This window comes from Miscanthus floridulus, chromosome 1, assembly GCF_019320115.1.
Source record: "Miscanthus floridulus cultivar M001 chromosome 1, ASM1932011v1, whole genome shotgun sequence".
NCBI classification, from domain to species: domain Eukaryota; kingdom Viridiplantae; phylum Streptophyta; class Magnoliopsida; order Poales; family Poaceae; genus Miscanthus; species Miscanthus floridulus.
The window spans coordinates 37,133,343-37,153,564 of record NC_089580.1 but is presented as its reverse complement, the minus strand read 5'-3'; the positions used below and the strand labels follow the sequence as shown (position 1 = coordinate 37,153,564).

Sequence of the window (20,222 nt, the reverse complement as noted above, 5' to 3'; positions counted from 1 at the left end):
GTGTTTTTGGAGTACCCAGCTAGGGGCATTGATTCACGAATCGTCGGATGATCCGGTATGGCTTGCTTTAGGTCTAGCATCGTAGTAAGAACTAAAAGATGAAAGGTGAAGAAATGGAACTGATTACTCAACTCTTGCTTGAAAGTAGAATAGGTGCTTACATAGAATGGCTAGATAATCAATTAATCATGGCTATTAATAATTACATAAATAAGGAGTCACTATTAGTATTGCTTTCTACAAAAAGGAAACCAGCAAACTATAAAGCTTTGCATATCCCTTGGAGTCGGGAAAATATTCCCACTAGTCGAATAAGTCTTGCGAGTACATTATGTACTCAGGGTTTATTTACCCCTGTTGCAGGTAATGCTTGAGGAGTACCATTGTGTGAAGGATTCTTCTGGTGGGCACAGACGGATCCTTGTTCCTTATCGCTAGATGTTTATTTTTATTCCTCTGTTTAATCTTCCGCACTCTGACTTTGGAAATGTAATAATGTACTTTTTACGAACTCTGGATGTATGAAATGGATTAAGTATTGTAACTCGTTCTCATTATTGGATCCTTGGGGAAAATGTGGATCTTTTGGGTTCTCCCTTGGGGTGTGCCTGACGGATACCGCCCACTGTAGCTTGCTTTCGGGGCGCTTAGTGTCTGGTGGAAGACGAGCGCCTCCGTAAGTGTGTTATTTCGGGCGGTTCTGCCACAGTTGGTACCAGAGCCAATAATGAGTTTACGAGTTCATCACTCTTTTCCAAAACTTAAAATTTGACCAACAAAAGTTTTGCGAAAAATAGGATGCGTTAAAATCATGTAAATAAGTATAAGCCCTAGCAATATGGTCTATTTAGGATAGCGGCACTGGTTTTATCTAATCAGTTTCTATAGGTACACTGACTTACGTTGCGTAAGAAATCGATTAGCATGCGGAAAGTGAGTGTGCGATGTGCCGAAATCTTTGCGAATGCCGCTATATTCAGGCCTGAGTGATCGGATAGGCCGATACATGCATCATGATAATAGCATCTTGTTTAAAACTAAAGTCCCCTTACACGCATAATTGGGATTAGTAAATTGATAGGATAACTAAAAGAATGCTTTAATAAATGTCTCGTCGTCTCTCTAATCCCTTGTTTCTGAATCTGGAGGGTTGTTCTAAATAGATGGTTCCTATCTCTTATAGATGAACCTGAGGTCTGGACACGGGAGCACCAGTGTCGGGGCGGGCCACGGTCTTGGCGAAGGCCAAGGTGAAAGTGGCCGGGCCAATGAGCATGGCGGGGAGAGCCATGAGGCTCCACTGTTGGCTCCTCCTCCTCTGCAACCGCATGAACTTTCGTGGAGTAGTCGGTCGCTAGATTGAGTCTATTCCCCAACCCGATCGCATACCCTGGCCTGATTTCTGCAAAATGCTCCACGATTGCTTTGGCCGTGATCAACGTGACAAACTTATGCACCAAATGTTCCATATAAGCCAAACATCCACTACCACCAACTATGTCGAGCGCTTCTCCACCCTCTTTGATCAGCTTAAAGCCTATCAACCTGATCTTGACATGCATTACTTCACCACTTGGTTCATGGATGGCTTACGGGATGATATTAGGATGGTTGTTACAATGCAGCGTCCTTCTACTATCGATACTGTGTACTCATTCGCTCTATTGCAAGAGGAGGTGGCTGCTTCAGCTCTGAAGCCTGAAAACACAAGGATGGGGTTCAGGCCACAGCACAAATCGGTGATATCACTGTCGTGGCTGCTTGGCGCTGACAAGGTGTTGGGAGACAAGGCTCCTATCAAAGACCAAGATGACAAGCTCCACACACTTCGGGCCTACCGCCATGCCTAGGGTCTCTGTGAAGTCTGTGCTGAGAAGTGGGTGAGAGGACACAAATGTGCAGGCGTGTAGCTACTGTTTCATTGCAGGCAATGCAAGAAGTATGGGATTTCTTCAATATTGAGTCAACTTCTGAAGAAACTAATGAACCTGAGGAGCAGCTACTTTTGGCCCTGTCACATGACGCCCGAATGACCACACCATTCGGTTTCATGGTACTATTCATGGACTTCCTATTATCGTGTTGGTTGATTCCGAAAGTTCATTGTCATTTCTGGCTGCTTCCATTGCTACTCAGTTACCTAAGTTGGCTCAGGTTCCTGTCAAGGCTTCCGTGAAGATTGCCAATGGACAGATCTTGAACTGTACATCATCTATTTTGGACTGTCAGTTTTCTCTACAGGGTCACCCTTTCCAACATGATTTGAGGATTCTTCAGTTGGACTCTTATGACCTGATTCTGGGAATGGACTGGCTTGAATGTTATAGCCCCATGGAAATTCATTGGAAAGCTAAGTGGATATCTCTACCATATGATGGTGTTCCACTCATACTTCATGGGATTTCTTCGGCATCTACTGCTGAGATGGTTTTCCATTTGCTTCCTGTTGAGATTTAGACCACTTCAGCTCAGTTAGATGTAGTACCACCTGATGTTCAGCATATTCTAGATGCTTTTCCAAAGGTGTTTACAGTGCCTGATACTATGCCGCCCAAGCATGCCAGTGACCATGCGATACCCTTAGTTAGTGGAGCCACACCTGTTAATATTCGAGCTTACAGATATTCACCCCAACTCAAGGATGAGATTGACAATCAGGTTCAAAGCATGTTAGCTCAAGGTTTAATCCAACCTAGTTCATCACCGTTTTCTTCCCCAGTGCTGCTTGTCTGCAAGAAAGATGGGTCATGGTGTTTCTGTGTTGACTATCGTTACCTCAACGCTTTGACAGTCAAATTTGTGTACCCAATTCCTATGTTTGATCAATTAGTGGATGAGCTTGGGTAAGCTAAGTGGTTTTCCATATTGGACTTATACTCCGGTTATCATCGGATACGTCTTCAGCCAGGCGAAGAACATAAGACTGCCTTCTCGACACATGTAGGACATTATGAGTTCACCGTCGTTCCCTTTGGACTATTTGGTGCACCAGGAACGTTTCAAGGTGCCATGAATGGCACTCTAAGCCCCTTGCTACGCAAGTGTGTCATTGTATTTTTTGATGACATTCTCATGTACAGTTCTTCATATACGGAACATCTGCAACACTTACAGCAAGTGCTATCACTTCTCGCCAAGAATCACTGGGTTGTTAAGCTCAAGAAATGCCAATTCGCCAAACAAGATATACACTATTTGGGCCATGTGTTGAGTGGTGGAGGCGTTCATACTGACCCTACCAAGGTCACGGCAGTTGAAGAATGGCCACAACCAGCCAATGTTCGCGAGCTCCGGGGATTCTTAGGCCTGGCAGGCTTCTATAGAAAGTTTGTCCGCAATTTTGCAGTCATCGCGAAGCCGCTCACCAACTTGCTCAAGAAGCACACATTATTTGTTTGGACATTGGAACATCAAGTAGCTTTTGATACTCTGAAACAGGATCTTTGTTCGGCACCTGTTCTGGGCATTCCTGATTTCACTCAAGTGTTCGCCATCGAGACTGACGCCTGTCAGACTGGTGTTGGCGCGGTTCTTTTGCAAAATAATGGACATCCACTCGTTTATGTAAGCAAACCGCTGGGTATCAAGAATCAGGGCCTCTCAACATAATAAAAGTATCTCGCTATTCTGGTAGCAGTAGACCAGTGGCGTTCTTACCTACAGCTGGCCGAGTTCGTCATCTACACTGATCAGAAAATGTTGATTCACCTCAATGATCAGCGACTTCATATAGTTTGGCAGCAGCAAGTATTCACTAAATTATTGGGGCTATGGTATCGCATCATATACAAGAAGGGGTGTGATAATAGTGCTACTGATTCTCTGTGTCGCAGGGTCCATCCTAAGGAGACTTGCTGTGCCTTTTCTATGATCACACTACAGTGGTTTGACGACATCATTGCCGGTTATCAGCATGACTCACATGCAACTGCCTTGCTTGCAAAATTAGCTACCAATCCGGAGGCAGTACCCAACTTCACCATTGACAAGGGTCTTCTTAAGTACAAGCATCATATATGGGTTGGGAACAATACTACTTTACAACAACAGTTGATTACAGCTCTGCACAGTTCACCTGTCGGGGGTCATTCAGGCGTTCCAGCTACCCTCAAGCACATTCAATCGCTGTTTGCTTGGCCTAGCATGTAGAAACATGTTACAACCTTTGTCTAGAGCTGCCCAGTGTGTTGGCTGGCTAAACCAGAGCGGGTCAAATACCCAGGTCTGTTACAACCGTTGGCAACTCCTTCGATCGCTTGGCAGGTTATGTCCTTGGATTTTGTTGAGGGATTACCAATATCTCATGGTTTCAATTGCATCCTCATAGTGGTTGATCTTTTCTCAAAGTACAACCATTTTGTCACTCTAAAGCATCCATTTTGTCCTTGGATTCTCGTAGTGCGCTATATGTTGCTAAGGTGTTTATGCAGCACATATATCGCCTCCATGGTCTTCCAATGGCTTTGGTGTCAGACAGTGATCGGATATTTACCAGCCAGCTTTGGCGTGGGCTATTTCGTTTGGCGGGAGTGGATCTTCGCCTCAGCTCCACGTACCACCCGCAGTCCGATGGGCAAACGGAACGCATAAATCAATGCATGGAAACCTTCCTCCGTTGCTTTGCTAATGCTGCTCCCAGCAAGTGGTTTGATTGGCTCCATCTTCCAGAACTTTGGTACAATACCACTTGGCACTTGGCAATCAACCGATCTCCATTTGAGGCCCTGTATGGTCAGTCCCCTAGGCAGCTCAGTATTGATTCGTCTTCTGCTTGTTCAGTTGACACTCTTGATGACTGGCTTCAGCAAAAGTCGGCTATGCAATTGTTGATTCAGCATCAGCTTAACCGTGCTAAGAATCGAATGAAGAGTCAAGCTGATAAACGTCGCACTAAACGTACATTCAATGTCGGCACTTGGGTCTACATCAAATTGCAGCCCTATGTTCAGAGCTCTGTTGCCGCACAAGCAAACCAAAAGCTTGCTTATCGCTTCTTCGGGCCTTACTTGATCACTCAAAAGATTGGCACTGTGGCATATAAGTTGAAGCTGCCAGAGTCATCCTCAGTCCACCCGGTGTTTCATGTATCTCAATTGAAGGTGGCGGTCCCGGTAACCCACACTGCTCAACCATTACCCTCCTCACTTGATGGTCTGTAGGTTCCTAAGCGAGTACTACAGAAATGAGTCACCAAGGTTGGTACCGATGTTCGCCTCCAAGTTCTCATCCAATGGTCAAGAATGCCATCAGCTCTGGCGACTTGGGAAGACATGGAGACTCTGCGCCAGCGCTTTCCTCGAGCACCTGCTTGGGGGCAAGCAGGTTCTTATCGGGGCGGGGATGTCAGCCCCTGTACTTCTACACCGTCAAGCCTGGAAGAGAATGAGGACAACGTCGGCCACACCGATCTCTACAACAACAATCAGGTCGGGCGTGGGCTGCGTCGAGGAGAGCGTATCCATAGGCCCAACATACGAGTCCATGGGCCGGAGTGGAAGTGATCGACCAACAGCTGGCAGGAGTGCCGAGACAGCTCGTTATCCTACCGAGCCAGACCGAGCCGAGCCAGCTCGATATCCAGCTCTAGTGTCGTGTTTGGCTAGTATATGTAATGAGAGAGAGAGAGAGAGAGTGGAGGATATCAATCAATTACAAATAGAACTCTGTAACTCTCAAGCACTCCTGTTCTTCATCTATGAACTCAACTTCCCAGATTATTGCTTGTTCTTCTGTTGATTGCTTGCTATCTGTATTCTGTACTCCTTTGCTTACACATAGGGTGCACGGCAAGGCACCTCGCGGCAATGGGGCAAGCACAGGCAAGGCGGCGCTGTAGATCAAGGCTCGGGACAAAGGAGACATCACTATGTCCTCTGAACCGGCAGCCACTGGATGTCCGGATCTACCGTCCAAGGTTGTGGGATGGAGTTGGAGGTGCAACGATGCATTTGCAGGAGGAGGCCATGGAAGAGGAGGCATGAGGGCTTGCCCAGATGCCATTGCGCTGCCTCCTCAGCTGAGGTCGCATGCGTGCCACCGTCGCCCTGGCAGAGCTCGCACGCACTGACGCACGCCACCGCCTCACTGATCGAGCTCCACCACACGCAACCGCCATCTCCCGGCTGAGCTCGCGTGCATAGCGCCGCCACCTCCGGAGCTCGCGCGCACACTGTCCCCTTCCCAACTGAGCGCTCACGCGCGTCGCAACCATCCTGCAGCACAAGAGTACCTCGCCGGGCTGAGAGAGGGAGGAAGGAGAGAGAAGACCACAAAGGGGGACCACAATGGCGGAGGAGGGAGACGGGACTACGGGAGGAGCCATGGTGTGCAGGATAGAGAAAGGGGGAGAGAAAGAATACAAATAGAGAGAGGAAGAAAGGGACTACGGCAAAAATGTAATTTCACTATTGTCCTCTCTCCTCCTGGGTTAGAAATGAATGAATGTTTTAATAATGGACACAATGTCTTCCCATAAATTTATCACAAACTAGAGCATCCACCAAACAATTGGACTTTTTTTTGGTGTCGCGGACAATACAACTTCACTTTCAGTGTTCGATAGCCATTTTTGCCTATTATCATTGGCGATTAGAGTCTACAAGTTAAGCTAGATCTATCAATTTTTTTGAAAAAATAGGATTTTATCTTTTTTTTCCTTAGTGTGTCTCATGAGAATTAACATGGACACTTCAATAAAGACCTCCTATTACTAATATTATGGTTAAAGCATTTGAAGATGATTTTTATCGGACAGAGGACAAGAAAAGAGGTGAATTATACCAAGAATGAAAAGAGTGTCGTTACTCGTTAGTGACTATACCTGGTCGGTAGTTGTGTACATCTTATTTAGCTTCTCAATTATAGCCCCTATACTCGGTCTTTTGTGCCGATCAGTCTCCACACAAGTTAAAGCCATTTCAATGCATCTCATTACTTGTTCAGAATATGTCTCCAGTGCATATTCATCTACTGGTGTTGCTTGTAACCTATTCTTCCATCTTTGATGTACCTGTTATTTCAGAACATAGAAAAATGAAGTATAGAGCAAGTGCTATTTCCAGAAAAGTTACAATTGATCATCATTTCTAGGAAAGTTCTCTTACAAGCTCAACAAATTGCTTGGAAGGCATTTCAGCACACTGGGTGTAACCTGTAGGTCCAGTTATAATCTTTATGATGATGACACCCAAGCTGAATATGTCCAGCTTATTTGAGATTAAATTCTCATCTATATATTCTGGTGGTAGATATCCACTGCATAAGGCATCATTCATGTTACTGATATGATGAAACACAAAACATAATTCATTGCAAGTGTAATTCATGAATAATTAATCTTACTGTGTTCCTATACAACTTTTTGTGATTCGCGTCCGTTCTTGTTCAAAAATCTTTGACAAACCAAAATCCGCAAGCTTTGGCATCATATTGTCATCCAACAATATGTTAGCTGGTTTTAAATCCAAATGATAAATAGGAGGGTTCAATTCCTCGTGAAGGTATTTCAAACCCTCACAGATCCCCTTAATTATTGCATAGCGCGTGGGCCAGTCATGACCACTATATTCATCTGTTGGAGCAAACAGTGTCTCAGATTGTAAATTTGAAGAATGGTTACTTCAAGAGAAATAAACTGATCATACGAGAAAGAAGAGCACAATAATACCAAAAATGTACTTATCAAGGCTTCCATTATGCATATATTCAAAGCAGAGCGCCTTATGTTCGCTATCAGCAAAAATCATTCTTCCGTCATGCAGTACGAATTCGCGTTGAATTTCATGGCAAAAGCCAACAAGATGCACAATATTCTTGTGTTGGAGTCTTGCAAGGTTGTGAAACTCCTCCTTAAAACGTTCGTCATCAAGTCCAGGCATGGAATGAAGCAACTTCACAGCGATAGTTTCACCATTTTTATGCACTCCCTGCTTAACATCGCATATAAAGCATGGTTTAATGCAAGCATATAACATGTGAAAACAGAAAATTACTATGACACCATGTCTGCCTCTTAAGTCGTACCTTGTAAACTTTTCCATATGCACCAGTACCAAGTTCACGGTCCACAGAGAAACCATTTGTTATCTTCTTCAATAAATGGAGTGGCACACGTTTTGGAAACACCTTGCTTGCATGGACCAAATTATTGCTTCCCCTGGTTGGAAAAAGAGAAGGAGCGGCTTCATGTTCACGAATGCCAGGGAGGGGAGAAGGCGCCACCGTGATATTTGGAGGATCGTGGTGAGATCGCGGAAATGCGGCCATGGATGGTGGATCTAAGGCCTCAACCGCCACTGCAAGTCCAATCACTGAACTGGCTCTACAAGGCCCACGGCTGCAAATTAAAGCTGATATCAACACCAACATGTGTGATGATCAAAGTGGCATGGACATGCAGAACCATGGTTAGTTCTAAGTAAGCAGATAGAGAGACTCAAACCTGGAGAAGACGTGCAATCCAGTCCTTTGCTTGTGATGGATATCAGAGTTGAGGTGTAACAGGACTGATTAAACTGCTAGGTTAACTAGAATAAAATGTAGTTTGCTTGATTGTACTGCATCCAAGTTGAGCCCTTCATATACATGTTCCAAATTAAGGAGCAATAACTGTCAAATGAATAAAAGAAAATTTGAGGTGCCATCCACAAGCTGCAATAATTTGTGTATCTACTCAAATGAGTACGTAAGACATTGATAAGAATGCACTTGCGCCTCTTGGACAACCAACAAAATGAAATAAAGATTGCATGTGCTAAGTAACCGTATACCTCCAGCTCCGGGGCTCCAGTCGATGACCAATCAGGGACTAGTTACTGTCAAGAAATGTATAGATGTATCATCTGACCAGAAATCAAGAATTCAAATATCATCTACTAAAATTTACAACCGCTGATAAATTGTGTGTGCCTAATATATAGTATACCTCCCGCTCATTTTATCAAGACATATTTATTTTTCATGTGCATTATCTGTTATGTAAAACAGATCTGATGTTTGTTTAAATATGATCTATTTTTTTATTCTAAACCTAAAGTATTACTAGCAAACATGGAAAAAAAGAACTATCAAACGATCAAGACAATGGTACATATTTATGTTTTATCCTTTCTATAAAGTTTTAAATCCATAATTTATTTAATAATGGTCATAACATTCATAATATAAATTAATGTTGGCAAATATAACAGTATCCAATTAAGCACGTATTGAATTAAAATATTTTTCTTTCATTGCAAGCATAGAAATAACTAAATATATGATAACTTTAATTTTTGCACTATCCATTTATTGTTACATAAACCAAGCTCTGTGATTTTATTTGAGGACCCATATTAAAAATATGTAATTCTAATATCTAATTAAATTAGTTGTTGATGTGTTTAAAATTAGTGTGTCTATATTAATGATTATGGCAAGCGACCTCTCTCGATTTTCTACATGGCAACCATCATCATAGATTGTATAAGTACATTTATCTAGACTTGGTTAGACAATAAACTGATCAAGGTTTCGATTTATGGGTTTGATTAGTTATACCATCGGTTGATCCAGATTCTGTAAGAACAATTTTCTTTAGTATAATCAAAACTATATCAGCAACTTGGTAAAACTACATCAGCAACTTGGTGGTTGAAATCTTTGTTTCTTATGGATATGGAAGGGTCACCGATTTAGCTCTTTCTCCTCCGCGTTGACCTCTACCGATAGACCAACAGAGTTTCCACAGAATGCATGAAAGCAAAACATAGGCAGCGTGCGGCCAGCGGCAGATCTGCCAGATTAAGCTCAGACCGACCAGTAAAGCTAGATCTGCCAACAGCAGATAGCAGATTTTACGGGGAACGAAAGCACTAACCTGGAAAACAGACTCCGCCTGCAGCTAGCTAGTCTTCGTTCGTCAACGCGCAGTGGAAGCTGGAAGGAGAGTGAGCACTGAGCAGTATAGCAGGTAGCGCTTGGGGGGGCAGGTTATTATATAGGAGTGGCAGAGAATGTATGTACTAGCAGAGTGGCAGTAGGTGGGGAGTTGCTCGGTTGCTGCGTTGGTGACTTTAGGGCGTGATTGGTAGACTGTTTTGGCGTTACCTTTTGTTTGCGTTTGGTTGGCAGCTCTTCTTGTGTGGCCTGGTCCAGCTCGTGCAAAGGAGCCCCCGTAGCCAGGCTCGGTGGAGACGTAGACCCGGGAGCCTGGCGCCGGCCTGCTCTAATGCCCGCGCTGGCTAGGCCCAGCTGCTCTCCAGGGAAACCAACAAGCCCCCTGCACCCGGCGGGCACGGCCCAGAGGCTGATCCAGGGAAACAAACAGGCCCAGATTCTCCGCGTTCGTGGTGGGCCAACTAAGGCTATGGAGTCTCTGACGAGCGGAAGCAAGCAGGTGAAGCAAGGAACCAATCACGTGCGATGACCCCCCCAGCCAGCATGAGGTGAAACAGGCTACCAAACAAGACGAGCTTGCGCAATACGAGCCATGGCAACACGGGCCTGGTTCCTCCTGCCGGCCTGGTCCAGGGCTTTAGTTACGTGACGTGCCTTGTTTACGTGGGCTTTGGTTGCAGGGCATACGAGTTGATGAGCCTTCCGTCTTGGACCACGTTTTGGGCCGGACTGTATCGTTCTAATGGCAAATACGTGCCCATCGTCATCGTTGATAAGCCGACTGAAGCTGATTTCTTGTGACAGAAAAACACTGTTCCATAGTTAACCAGCCAGGCTGATAAATTCAAGCGAACAGGTTTTTCTTTCAAGTCGCTTTGTCAAATTTATAAAAATAAGCAACAAGATTTATGATATTAAATTAATATCATGCACCATAAAATATATTTTTAATATTTTATTTGGTGACATAACTGTTTATGTGCTTTTTTCTATTAATTTGATTTGATCAAACATAAAAAATATCTAAATTAAGATAACTCTAGGAATTGATTCATTTATGGATGGAGGAAGTACCTTCGAATGTTGTTAGGGTGCCTTTAATTTATACTAATGAACACGCACACGTGTTTATACGTGTCTATGGTATTTTAAATGCTCATACCTAAACGTGTATAGAAGTTGCTTCTATGATGCCATGATTATACATATATCTATATCTATATCTATATCTATATCTATATCTATTCTATATCTATAGGGTGCATTTTTCCTACCTCGGGAGTAGTTACTCCCACCTTTAATAATGAACATTGTGTATGTGTGCATACACATTTATCAGTTTAAGTATGTTTATATACTCATTTTATGATACTCTAAATCTGTCGACACAAAAATATGGCGATGTGATCAACACACAGCAAGCCGGAAGAATCTGTTTGATGGAACAAGCCCGGAGATCCGCTTGGCTTCAAACACAGAATCGGTTGGCTTCGAGGCCAGAGGCGTGCCAGTCAATTTGACCCTGCAATTGACAAAGAGAGAATAATCAGTAGTTTAAGGTGGAACATACCGATGTTGCACCAGACAGTTTCGATATGTGGCTAGATAGCCGATTCCATGGGGCTATCGACTAAATAGTCGATATCCAGCATATCAAGGATCGCTGAATTAAAGATTATCGGCTAATATCAATGATGATGGTACGAATTTAAAATAACCGATACTCATGGGTCATAGCGATTTATTATAATTGATTAATCTAGACAGAACAAGTACTATACACCCAAATATAAGTAATATAAAGAAACATCGTCAGCAGATGGATATAACCAATATAAAGCATTGAGCCAATAAGTTTAACGAGAAATGATATAACATGCGAATAAATCGACTGTCTGGTACAAATGAATCTACAAGCGCTCTGAATCTAATCTGTTACCATCAACAGTGAGGTTCGACCGGATCAATACAGCTATGATAATAATAACAAACTAAAGCCAAAGAATCCATAAAACCATCTATATATTGATAGGTTCATGAAAAACATGCTATATGTGTGAAAGCACAGGCGAATCGGCTAAAATAGCCGATTCAGGTAGAAAAATGATTATAGTATATGAACAATCGACTATTTAATATGAATAGATTTATAAACTCATCAAATCTAACCTATTATCTTTAACAGTGGAGTTCGACCGGATCGATGACAATCATAATAAAGATAACAGATTAAACATTTAAAGTAAACAAATCTATTCGCATTTAACAGAATTATGAAAACATACTATAAGCGTTGAAAGTAAGGGCAATCGACTATTTAGCTGATGCAGGCATAGTAAACAGCCAAGGTCATGCCTGGCCGAAAGCAAATCTACCAACTAGCATACTCTGATTTAAAGTGCCAACAGTGGGGATCGACCGGATCGTTATAGCCATAATAGCAAGCTATAGACCATATTCGACTAGCTAGTAAACCTATTCAAAATCAAACATGCCTTGGCCGCATACTATGCACGATCAAGATCAAAGTAGAATGGCCAATAAAACATAATCCATCGTTTAAAGTAAAAAATATCGCAATATAGTAAAATAAACGATGGACTAAAAGGATGTGAGGCCGATCTAGATCGATCTCGATCGGGCAGGTTGATATTGCTGAAACTAATAACAATAAGAACATCAGCAAGATCGATAACTTAATGAATCTATCCGAAGGATGCCACACTTAGGTAGAGCCGGTAACTTGACCTTAATCTAATTCGAAAAGTCGAGCTTAACCGATGGCAGCCGTAGTTGAACTAGATAAGGATCGATAACTAACTTATACTAAAGCTCATAAGAGGTCGGCCGGACCGATGTAGCCTAACAAACAAAAGTATAAGCCGTGACGGTACTCACAGACAAGCCAGAGGTCGACCGGATCGATGCAGCTCTGCTTGTTGAAGAACTCGTCGAGATCTACATTACTCCTACTCCTAAGGATTGGTGTGAAGCCAAAAAAGTAAAGACTGATTTTGATTGATGTGTGTATATTTCCAAGCTGCCATGACACTTTATTATTTATAGGGCTGCTGGACTTTGCGTACAAGAATAAGATTCTTTCATACGTACACAAAGATTTCCTAGTTAATCTGGCCATACGTAGTCCAACTCCATTACGTCCCCTATTTTTGCTTGTCCCAGGCCAAACCATGCACTGACCTGGTAACCACGCCGACGCATGTGTTTCTTTCCTATTTCCTTTTCTTTCCCTGAACCACGACGCGTGGATTGGAGTCTGAGGTCCAGTCAATCCCTGCATATATTGCACTCTGCCAAAAGCCGACCGTCACATCATCCATCTTTAGCACCGGTTGTAATGTCCTAGATCGACGAGGTTCCTCCGTAATTGTATTTCATATGGCGATAGTTGCAAGGTATATAGGACATGCATGCCATGTATACGTATGTATATTAATTCGACCATCTTGCTTGCTTGCTTGTACCCAGCCATACGTATGCCAATTTTCAATGATAATTAAATCGGTATACTTTTTTTATATCAATATATGGTTTCTGGACCGATTCGTATTGGAGATAGCCCGTATGACGTGATACATATGGAGTCCGGCTGGCTTCCTTTAATTTTCTTCACGTATATGCAAACTAACTCATGCTCCCAGATGTCTCTTATCCTCCCGTCAAAAGATCTTGGACATCATGCTTCTCTCAAAATATTTTAAAGAATATTCCTCGGCCGGTTCGTAAATATACATCAATTAGGAGATCTTTCTTGCATTCGACATCATCGGCCGATCTCTTCCTTTGCAGGAAAAGCTTATCAAATTTTAGTGTAAACACATGCCCCCTAGTTCGGAGTATGAATTTTCATGCTTCGAACTATTTCGATCCGATGGTCTTCTTTTCCTGAGTCGATGACATCTGATCGCAATCACTGAAAGTTGCATCGGCTCTATCTTCTTTTTGATCTTAATAACTCTAAAATTGATCTTTCTCTACATCTCTGTCCATCTGCTTTAGTCGACTAGGAGCTCCCCCCCCCCCCCTCCCCCTGAATCTATAATTATAATAGGCTACCTCTTCCCTGCTATTGATGATTAAGTATCTGTATATGTGACTTGCCGAAGAATATCATGCCAAATCGATTGCACAAATATGAACTATCAGCTAGCAACAAACTCGATCATAACAACACAAGTTAACCGGCAGTATGAAAATATGCTCAGGTATTCTAGCCGATAGTCTTCTTCCAAGGAGCCGAGGAATTCATTGGCAGTAATATTACCTTACTCCAAACCTCACCTACATATGTGAACTTTGAAGTGTCTACCACACCATCTTGGGTGGTTGAGGAATGGAACGGATTAGAATCTAGTCATCCTTGCATCTCCTGCTCAGAAAACTTGGGTTTTTGAAAGATTTTCAAATTAAAACATAACTGTGCTACTCAAATGATTCTCTCAGATCGCTCAATGTGAATAGTTCCTTATCAAATCATTGTTTTGTCTCTCTTTATCCTACTTCTAAAAAGCACAGTATATGACACTTGCTATGATGATAGGACTAACAACCTGCTTTCTGCATTATGGGTTCAAAACCACATCGCTACTATATACGACACTTGCTATGATGTTACTTTTTGTATTGATCCACTTTAGCATCCCACCTTTGCTTTGACCTATTTCTGTTATGGTTTCTTTGCAGCACGTCGTGGCCCAGTACAACAACAAAAGAAGTTTAATCCTCTGCATCTAGAGAAAACACTCTTAGTAACGAAGAAGAGAGAATGCTAGAGACAGAATTGAAAGCAAGGTATAGAACTACCATCACAGTAAGTGAACCTACATGTGTCATCCTTCAAAAAATATGTTTGTCCTTTTGAATGAGTGGCTGCTACCTAGATTAATTTTTCATGGCACAGCCTATTAGCGAGGGTGTATGCAAAGGTTTTTGGATAGCCGTTCTTTATTTTTTGTTTGGATCACCTCATGAAATTAGCCTGTTTTTGGTTAGCTCAATGCCTTCTGTAATTAATCTTGGAGTATGATCGTGGTTAGCTCAATGCCTTCTGTAATTAATCTTGGATTATGATCATAACAACTGAGTAGTCTGATAGTGTCTTGCTCAACCGTAGGGTGTCATTCACTGCCTACCAGAAACATTGCATTGTCAGGGAATTAATATCTGTTGAACTGATTTATTAAAAAAATGTTTAAAACGGACCACTTTTTACCTACATGTAAATAGAGTATATTTTACAATACGACGAAATAGCCTTGTTTCTCTCAATATGCTTCTGTTTTCGAATCCGGGTCCCTCGTGGACTCATCAGGAAGTGAGGCCTTATGTGGTGCAGGCAGTGCTTCCACATGAGTGCCAAGGACATTGGCCTCATCAAGGTGTCCATGTTTGTGGAGCAGCCTCAGTATTAATTAATTTTCCCTGGATCATTTTAGTTTCCATACCATCTGACTGAGGTACCATCATGTTTTTACACTTCCTGTATCACTGTGTGGTTACTTTAAAAAGACAAAGCAGAGGGATTCCATTGTTCAGTCTGACGGGGAAAAAAATCAGCTCTCCCAAATTTTGTTGTAACCTTACCGCTTTATCCCCGGGTGGTATACCAGCTTCAATAAATCTCTAAACACTTTAACCTTGTGCATTATGGTCTACATAGACAGAAGGTAGGATCATACAACAACAACAACAACAACAACAACAACAACAACAAAAAAACATTTAAGTCCCAAACAAGTTGGGATAGGCTAGAGTTGCAACCCAGCCGAAGCAATCAAGTTTCAGGCACGTGAATAGCTGTTTTCCAAGCACTCCTATCTAAAGCTAAGTCTTTGGGTATATTCCATCCTTTCAAGTCTCCTTTTATTACCTCTACCTAAGTCAACTTCGGTCTTCATCTGCCTCTCTTCACGTTACTATATTGGCTTAGGATTCCACTACGCACTGGTGCCTCTGGAGGTTTTCGTTGGATATGTCCAAACCATCTCAACCGGTGTTGGACAAGCTTTTCTTCAATTAGTGCTACCCCTAATCTATCACGTATATCATCGTTCCGAACTCGATCCATTCTTATATGACCGCAAATCCAACGCAACATACGCATTTCCACGACACTTATCTGTTGAACATGTCGTCTTTTCGTATGCCAATATTCTACACCATACAACATAGCAGGTCTAATCGTCGTCCTATAAAACTTGCTTTTTAGCCTCTGTGGTCCTATAAAACATAGAAGGTAGGATCATAGCCTCCCTAAATAGACAGCTCAAGCTTACCATAAGTTTAAAATATATAATTAATAATTTTCAGCTATCTTCTTGTCACCACAGTTAATAGCTACCAGCTCTAGATGGCCTGTATATTGGTTGACAAAACCTGGCCATAATTATGTTGCCTGTTTTACTAATGTTCCCTATGTATTGGAGTGACTGGTTGTTAGCTTGTTGGCTCCACGATCGAAATTACAGGCCCTTAAACAATGCTAGCCCATTTTTAATTGCAGCGCCCCTATCCAATCAGTTCCACCACTAATTTCTTTCTTTGCTCCAGCATGTTCGTTTGGCTGTGGCTTGTCGTAAACGATCGTAAATTTTCAGCCGGAACAGTATTTTTCTCTCACACAAACCAGCTAGCAGTACTTCTTCATGAACCAGCAATGAAACGAACCAGCCAACCGAACAGATATGCTGTATTCTTATTTCCAGCCGGAACAGTATTTTTCTCTCACACAAACCAGCCAGCAGTACTTGTTCGTTTTGGTGAGAACCTTATTTTCGGCCTACTGTTTCTTATTTTCGATTTCAGATATGCTGTATTTGCCCTGGCTGCTTGGGCTCGGTTCTCTCTTTTGATCACCTTTTTGCTGTGCTCATACATGTAGCTAATATTTATTTTTCAGATGGTCTTTCCGGTTCGTACATCTCAGGAACCAGTTGAGAGTGCTTTGTATGGTCTTTTGCTTTCGCATATTCTAATAGTTGCTTCTAAAAAACGATCAGCTTATGATATAGTATCTTGCCTTACTGCCTATGTGTCTTTTAAAGAAGCTATCGCCTTATCAATTTAGGCCTGACCTGCGCCTTACTGCCTGTATTTTATATGAAAAAAAATGCTTCTTTGTACGCCTAATCTGGCCGCCAAGTATTAGATGCAACAAAAACTAGATGTTTGACTCAATATAGATCCATGGTGAGGGTCCTTGCTATAGGCTCATGTGATTTGCAATGGTTGTATATTCTTACAAAATTTGGTAACTCGATATCCATGTTCAGAGTTGGCGCTACATGTGCTGGTGTCTGCTCATTTTTGGTGTTTGTATGTTTTCGCTCAAAATTTGAACTGAATATATATGACATGCGCTACAGGTCAGTGTGTGGATCCTTATATTCCGGATTGGTTCACTTGATACTTCCTATCCTGGTGTCCATGGGAATGTTTTGACGTGGGATTTATCAAAAACTTTTTTAATTTACATGGTTACTGTTTTTTTGGGTAGAAAGCCTAATTTGTTTGAATTTAATTTAATCCGTTGCAGTCTCTAGGTGTGGACGCTGATGCTGATGTGTTCGTTCTTCTCATGTTATAATAAAGGTAATGGACCTTTCTGCAGTATCGATTAATGGACTGCTTTCATATGGGTTTTGGTTTCATACTTTAGTGCTTCGTTTTACCAATCTTCCTGATTTGCAAGATGGAATCATATTTTGTGGCTTCATTTTTCCATGTCCACCAATTGTCCTACTAAATCTATTTTTTGAACGGCTACAGTTGGTTTTGGTTGCATCCTAGGACAAGTTTAGGGCCGTTGCAGTAATTTTTAAACTTGCCCCGTTTGCTTGAAATTGGCTGAAACAAGCTAAGGCTGAAATGTTGTGAGAGAAAAATACTGTTCTGGTTGAAAAAAAGAAGCCGAATAAACCGGCTTTTAAGGTAAGCTGAACGGGGCCTTACAGATTTCTTCTTTCTTCCCTGTCCGTTTCCATCTGGTTCTGGCGCTGCATTTTTTGTCAGCTTATTTATCTCCAGACCACTTGCTCTGCTACTGCTTCCCTTTTCCCTAACCCGTATGTCTTCTGTTACCTTGTTGTTTCATACGTATTATCGACACAATTCTGCTTCTTAATTGGCATGCTTTTTATTCACTGCAGGGTGCAAGCTTGCAACGATCTAGGCTTTGGGATTCCAAGGTTCAGTTTCCTAGGAGCCAAAGCTCGTGAACCAAAATACTAACATAGCAGCATCAAGCCATCAGTAACTATGCAGTTCTACCTAATGTAATATACAGACCATCGAATGTATAAAGCGTGTACCAGCACCTATACAACCTGTTTACTTATTGGTTTCAGCCAGCCTAAATCAGCCAGCCAATAGTATTTTCCTCTCACAACAAACTAGCACCAGCCAGTCTAAATCAGTCCAGAAACCAACCAGCGAACATGCCGATAGTATATGCCTATGCACCATCCTCTTTGCAGCCTTGAACAATATACGTAATATGCACATCCTGGATATATGTATATCTACCGACCTTATTACTTATATTGTAGTCTATATATCCAGCACATTTTCTCCATCTTTAAAAGTCTATCCTGTGCCCACGTACACGCGCGATGGCGCGGGCCCTGTACCAGTACATATCCATATCCATATCCATACTCATACGGTCATACCCATATCTTGCTTATCCACATGTTACCCTCCCCACTTTTATTCATACCCGATTTCCCCATATTCATTAGATAAATTGAGCAGTGAGTACTCGTACGGGCTTGCCGCCACGGCCGCGGCACGCGCGCGACGCCCTTCGCCGGAGACCTACACCGGCCGGGTTCCGACGCCACTGCCGTCTGCCCGCGCGACGCAAGGAGCAAGCACAGGCACAGCCGGAGTGGCGACCCTTGCGCCAGCGCTGTCGGCTGCGGCCGTAACGCACGCGACGACGTCGGCCGGGGCGACGCCTCCGTCCTGTGGGGCCCTCTGGCGTGCGCCCACCAAGGCGTGCCTGGTACTCGGCCTAGCAATCTGTCGCAGGGGGCAGCGCTGGCCGGAGCTGCAGCCGGAGCAGGCGGGCATGGAGCAGCGGAAGAAGGCACGGTGGCCGTCGGCGCGTCGCGCAGGTGAGCAGCGCTGGGCGGAGCAGGCGGGCGTGGAGCTGAGGGCCGGCGCCACCGTCTTCGAGCACGAACAAGACAGTCGATCTACAGCAGCGGAAGGCTCGTCGGACTCGGACGATTCGGGCAGCCAGCGACGGAGTTAGGGAAGGATCAGCCTGTTCATTTGTTCACGAGGAAATACTGTTGATTAATTTACGTGAGAGAAAAATATTGTTCTGGGTGAAAATTTATATGATCGTTTTCCTCCCGTTTCACTGGATATTACCCATACCCGAACGGGCAAGCGCTTTTCTACCCATACCCAACCCGTTTCACATGGGTATGAATTTAAATACTGGGTATGAATACCCGGCGACAGGCTTAATACATATGGATTTGCGACTAGAAGAGCACAGCGCGTGGCATACGCGTCAACCGTGGCCGTCCTCTGGAATTCAGTGAGCGATCATGTGTCTGGCTCTGCTAAAGCTGAACCACGTGTGCCTGCAGAGCGCGTTAAGTTCACTTTGCCTTTGGTTGGACGGTCGCGATTGAATGTTGCAATGCATGTGCAAATACCATGGATGAAACGGCATATTATATTTGTTTTTATATTTCTGACTGAATTCGAATTCAAATACGGATATTATTAACCATACCAGATAGAATACGATTGGATATCGACATCATCACCATATTCGCTTGTTGGTTTCGGCCAGGCTTATTCAACCTGTCAACAATGTTTTTCTCTAAAAAAAACCAGCACCAGCCAGCCCAAATCAGCACCAGCACCAACCAGCGAACAGGGTTATGCGATTTGATTATTCGAATATGGATACGGTATCAGATGTTGAAAATCCAGATTCGGATACAGACAAATCTGAACCCCCTCTAAACGTATTCGGTCTCAAATACGGTCGGAAAATATCCGTACAACCTTGCACTACCTCGGGCTAGAGCTGACGATCAGTTCTACCTTGCACTGGCACAAACATGGAGGGGGCAGTGTGACCTCCTGCCCTCCTGGTACTGTATTTGTACACTATACACAGCGGAAATTCAGGCCCCGTTTAGATGCGAAAATTTTTGGCTTTTGGCTACTGTAGCACTTTCATTTGTATTTGGCAAAAATTGTCCAATTATGGACTATTTAGGCTTAAAAGATTCGTCTCGTCAATTACGGGCAAACTGTGCAATTAGTTATTTTTTTACCTATATTTAATGATTCATGCA

General features: G+C 42.9%; 1 protein-coding gene across 6 annotated transcripts in view; it reads right to left on the bottom strand.

Annotated features, from left to right (window-relative positions):
- Positions 1-9,993, bottom strand: part of LOC136483692 (uncharacterized) — a 67,032-nt gene extending 57,039 nt beyond the window's left edge. For 4 of the 6 annotated variants that reach the window (XM_066481116.1, XM_066480963.1, XM_066480855.1 and 1 more), the window contains exons 1-8: positions 9,857-9,993; positions 8,769-8,813; positions 8,441-8,607; positions 8,023-8,335; positions 7,667-7,925; positions 7,342-7,570; positions 7,104-7,254; positions 6,821-7,009 (exon numbers count right to left, since the gene is read on the bottom strand). In XM_066481116.1, the coding sequence (XP_066337213.1) occupies positions 6,821-7,009; positions 7,104-7,254; positions 7,342-7,570; positions 7,667-7,925; positions 8,023-8,265 (1,071 nt within the window). In that variant the 5' untranslated portion in view covers positions 8,266-8,335; positions 8,441-8,607; positions 8,769-8,813; positions 9,857-9,993. Of the gene's footprint in view, positions 1-6,820; positions 7,010-7,103; positions 7,255-7,341; positions 7,571-7,666; positions 7,926-8,022; positions 8,349-8,440; positions 8,608-8,768; positions 8,814-9,856 lie in introns of all 6 variants that reach the window. The other 2 variants (XM_066481005.1, XM_066481073.1) reach the window with 2 other exon arrangements.
- Between the last annotated feature and the right edge of the window lie 10,229 nt (positions 9,994-20,222).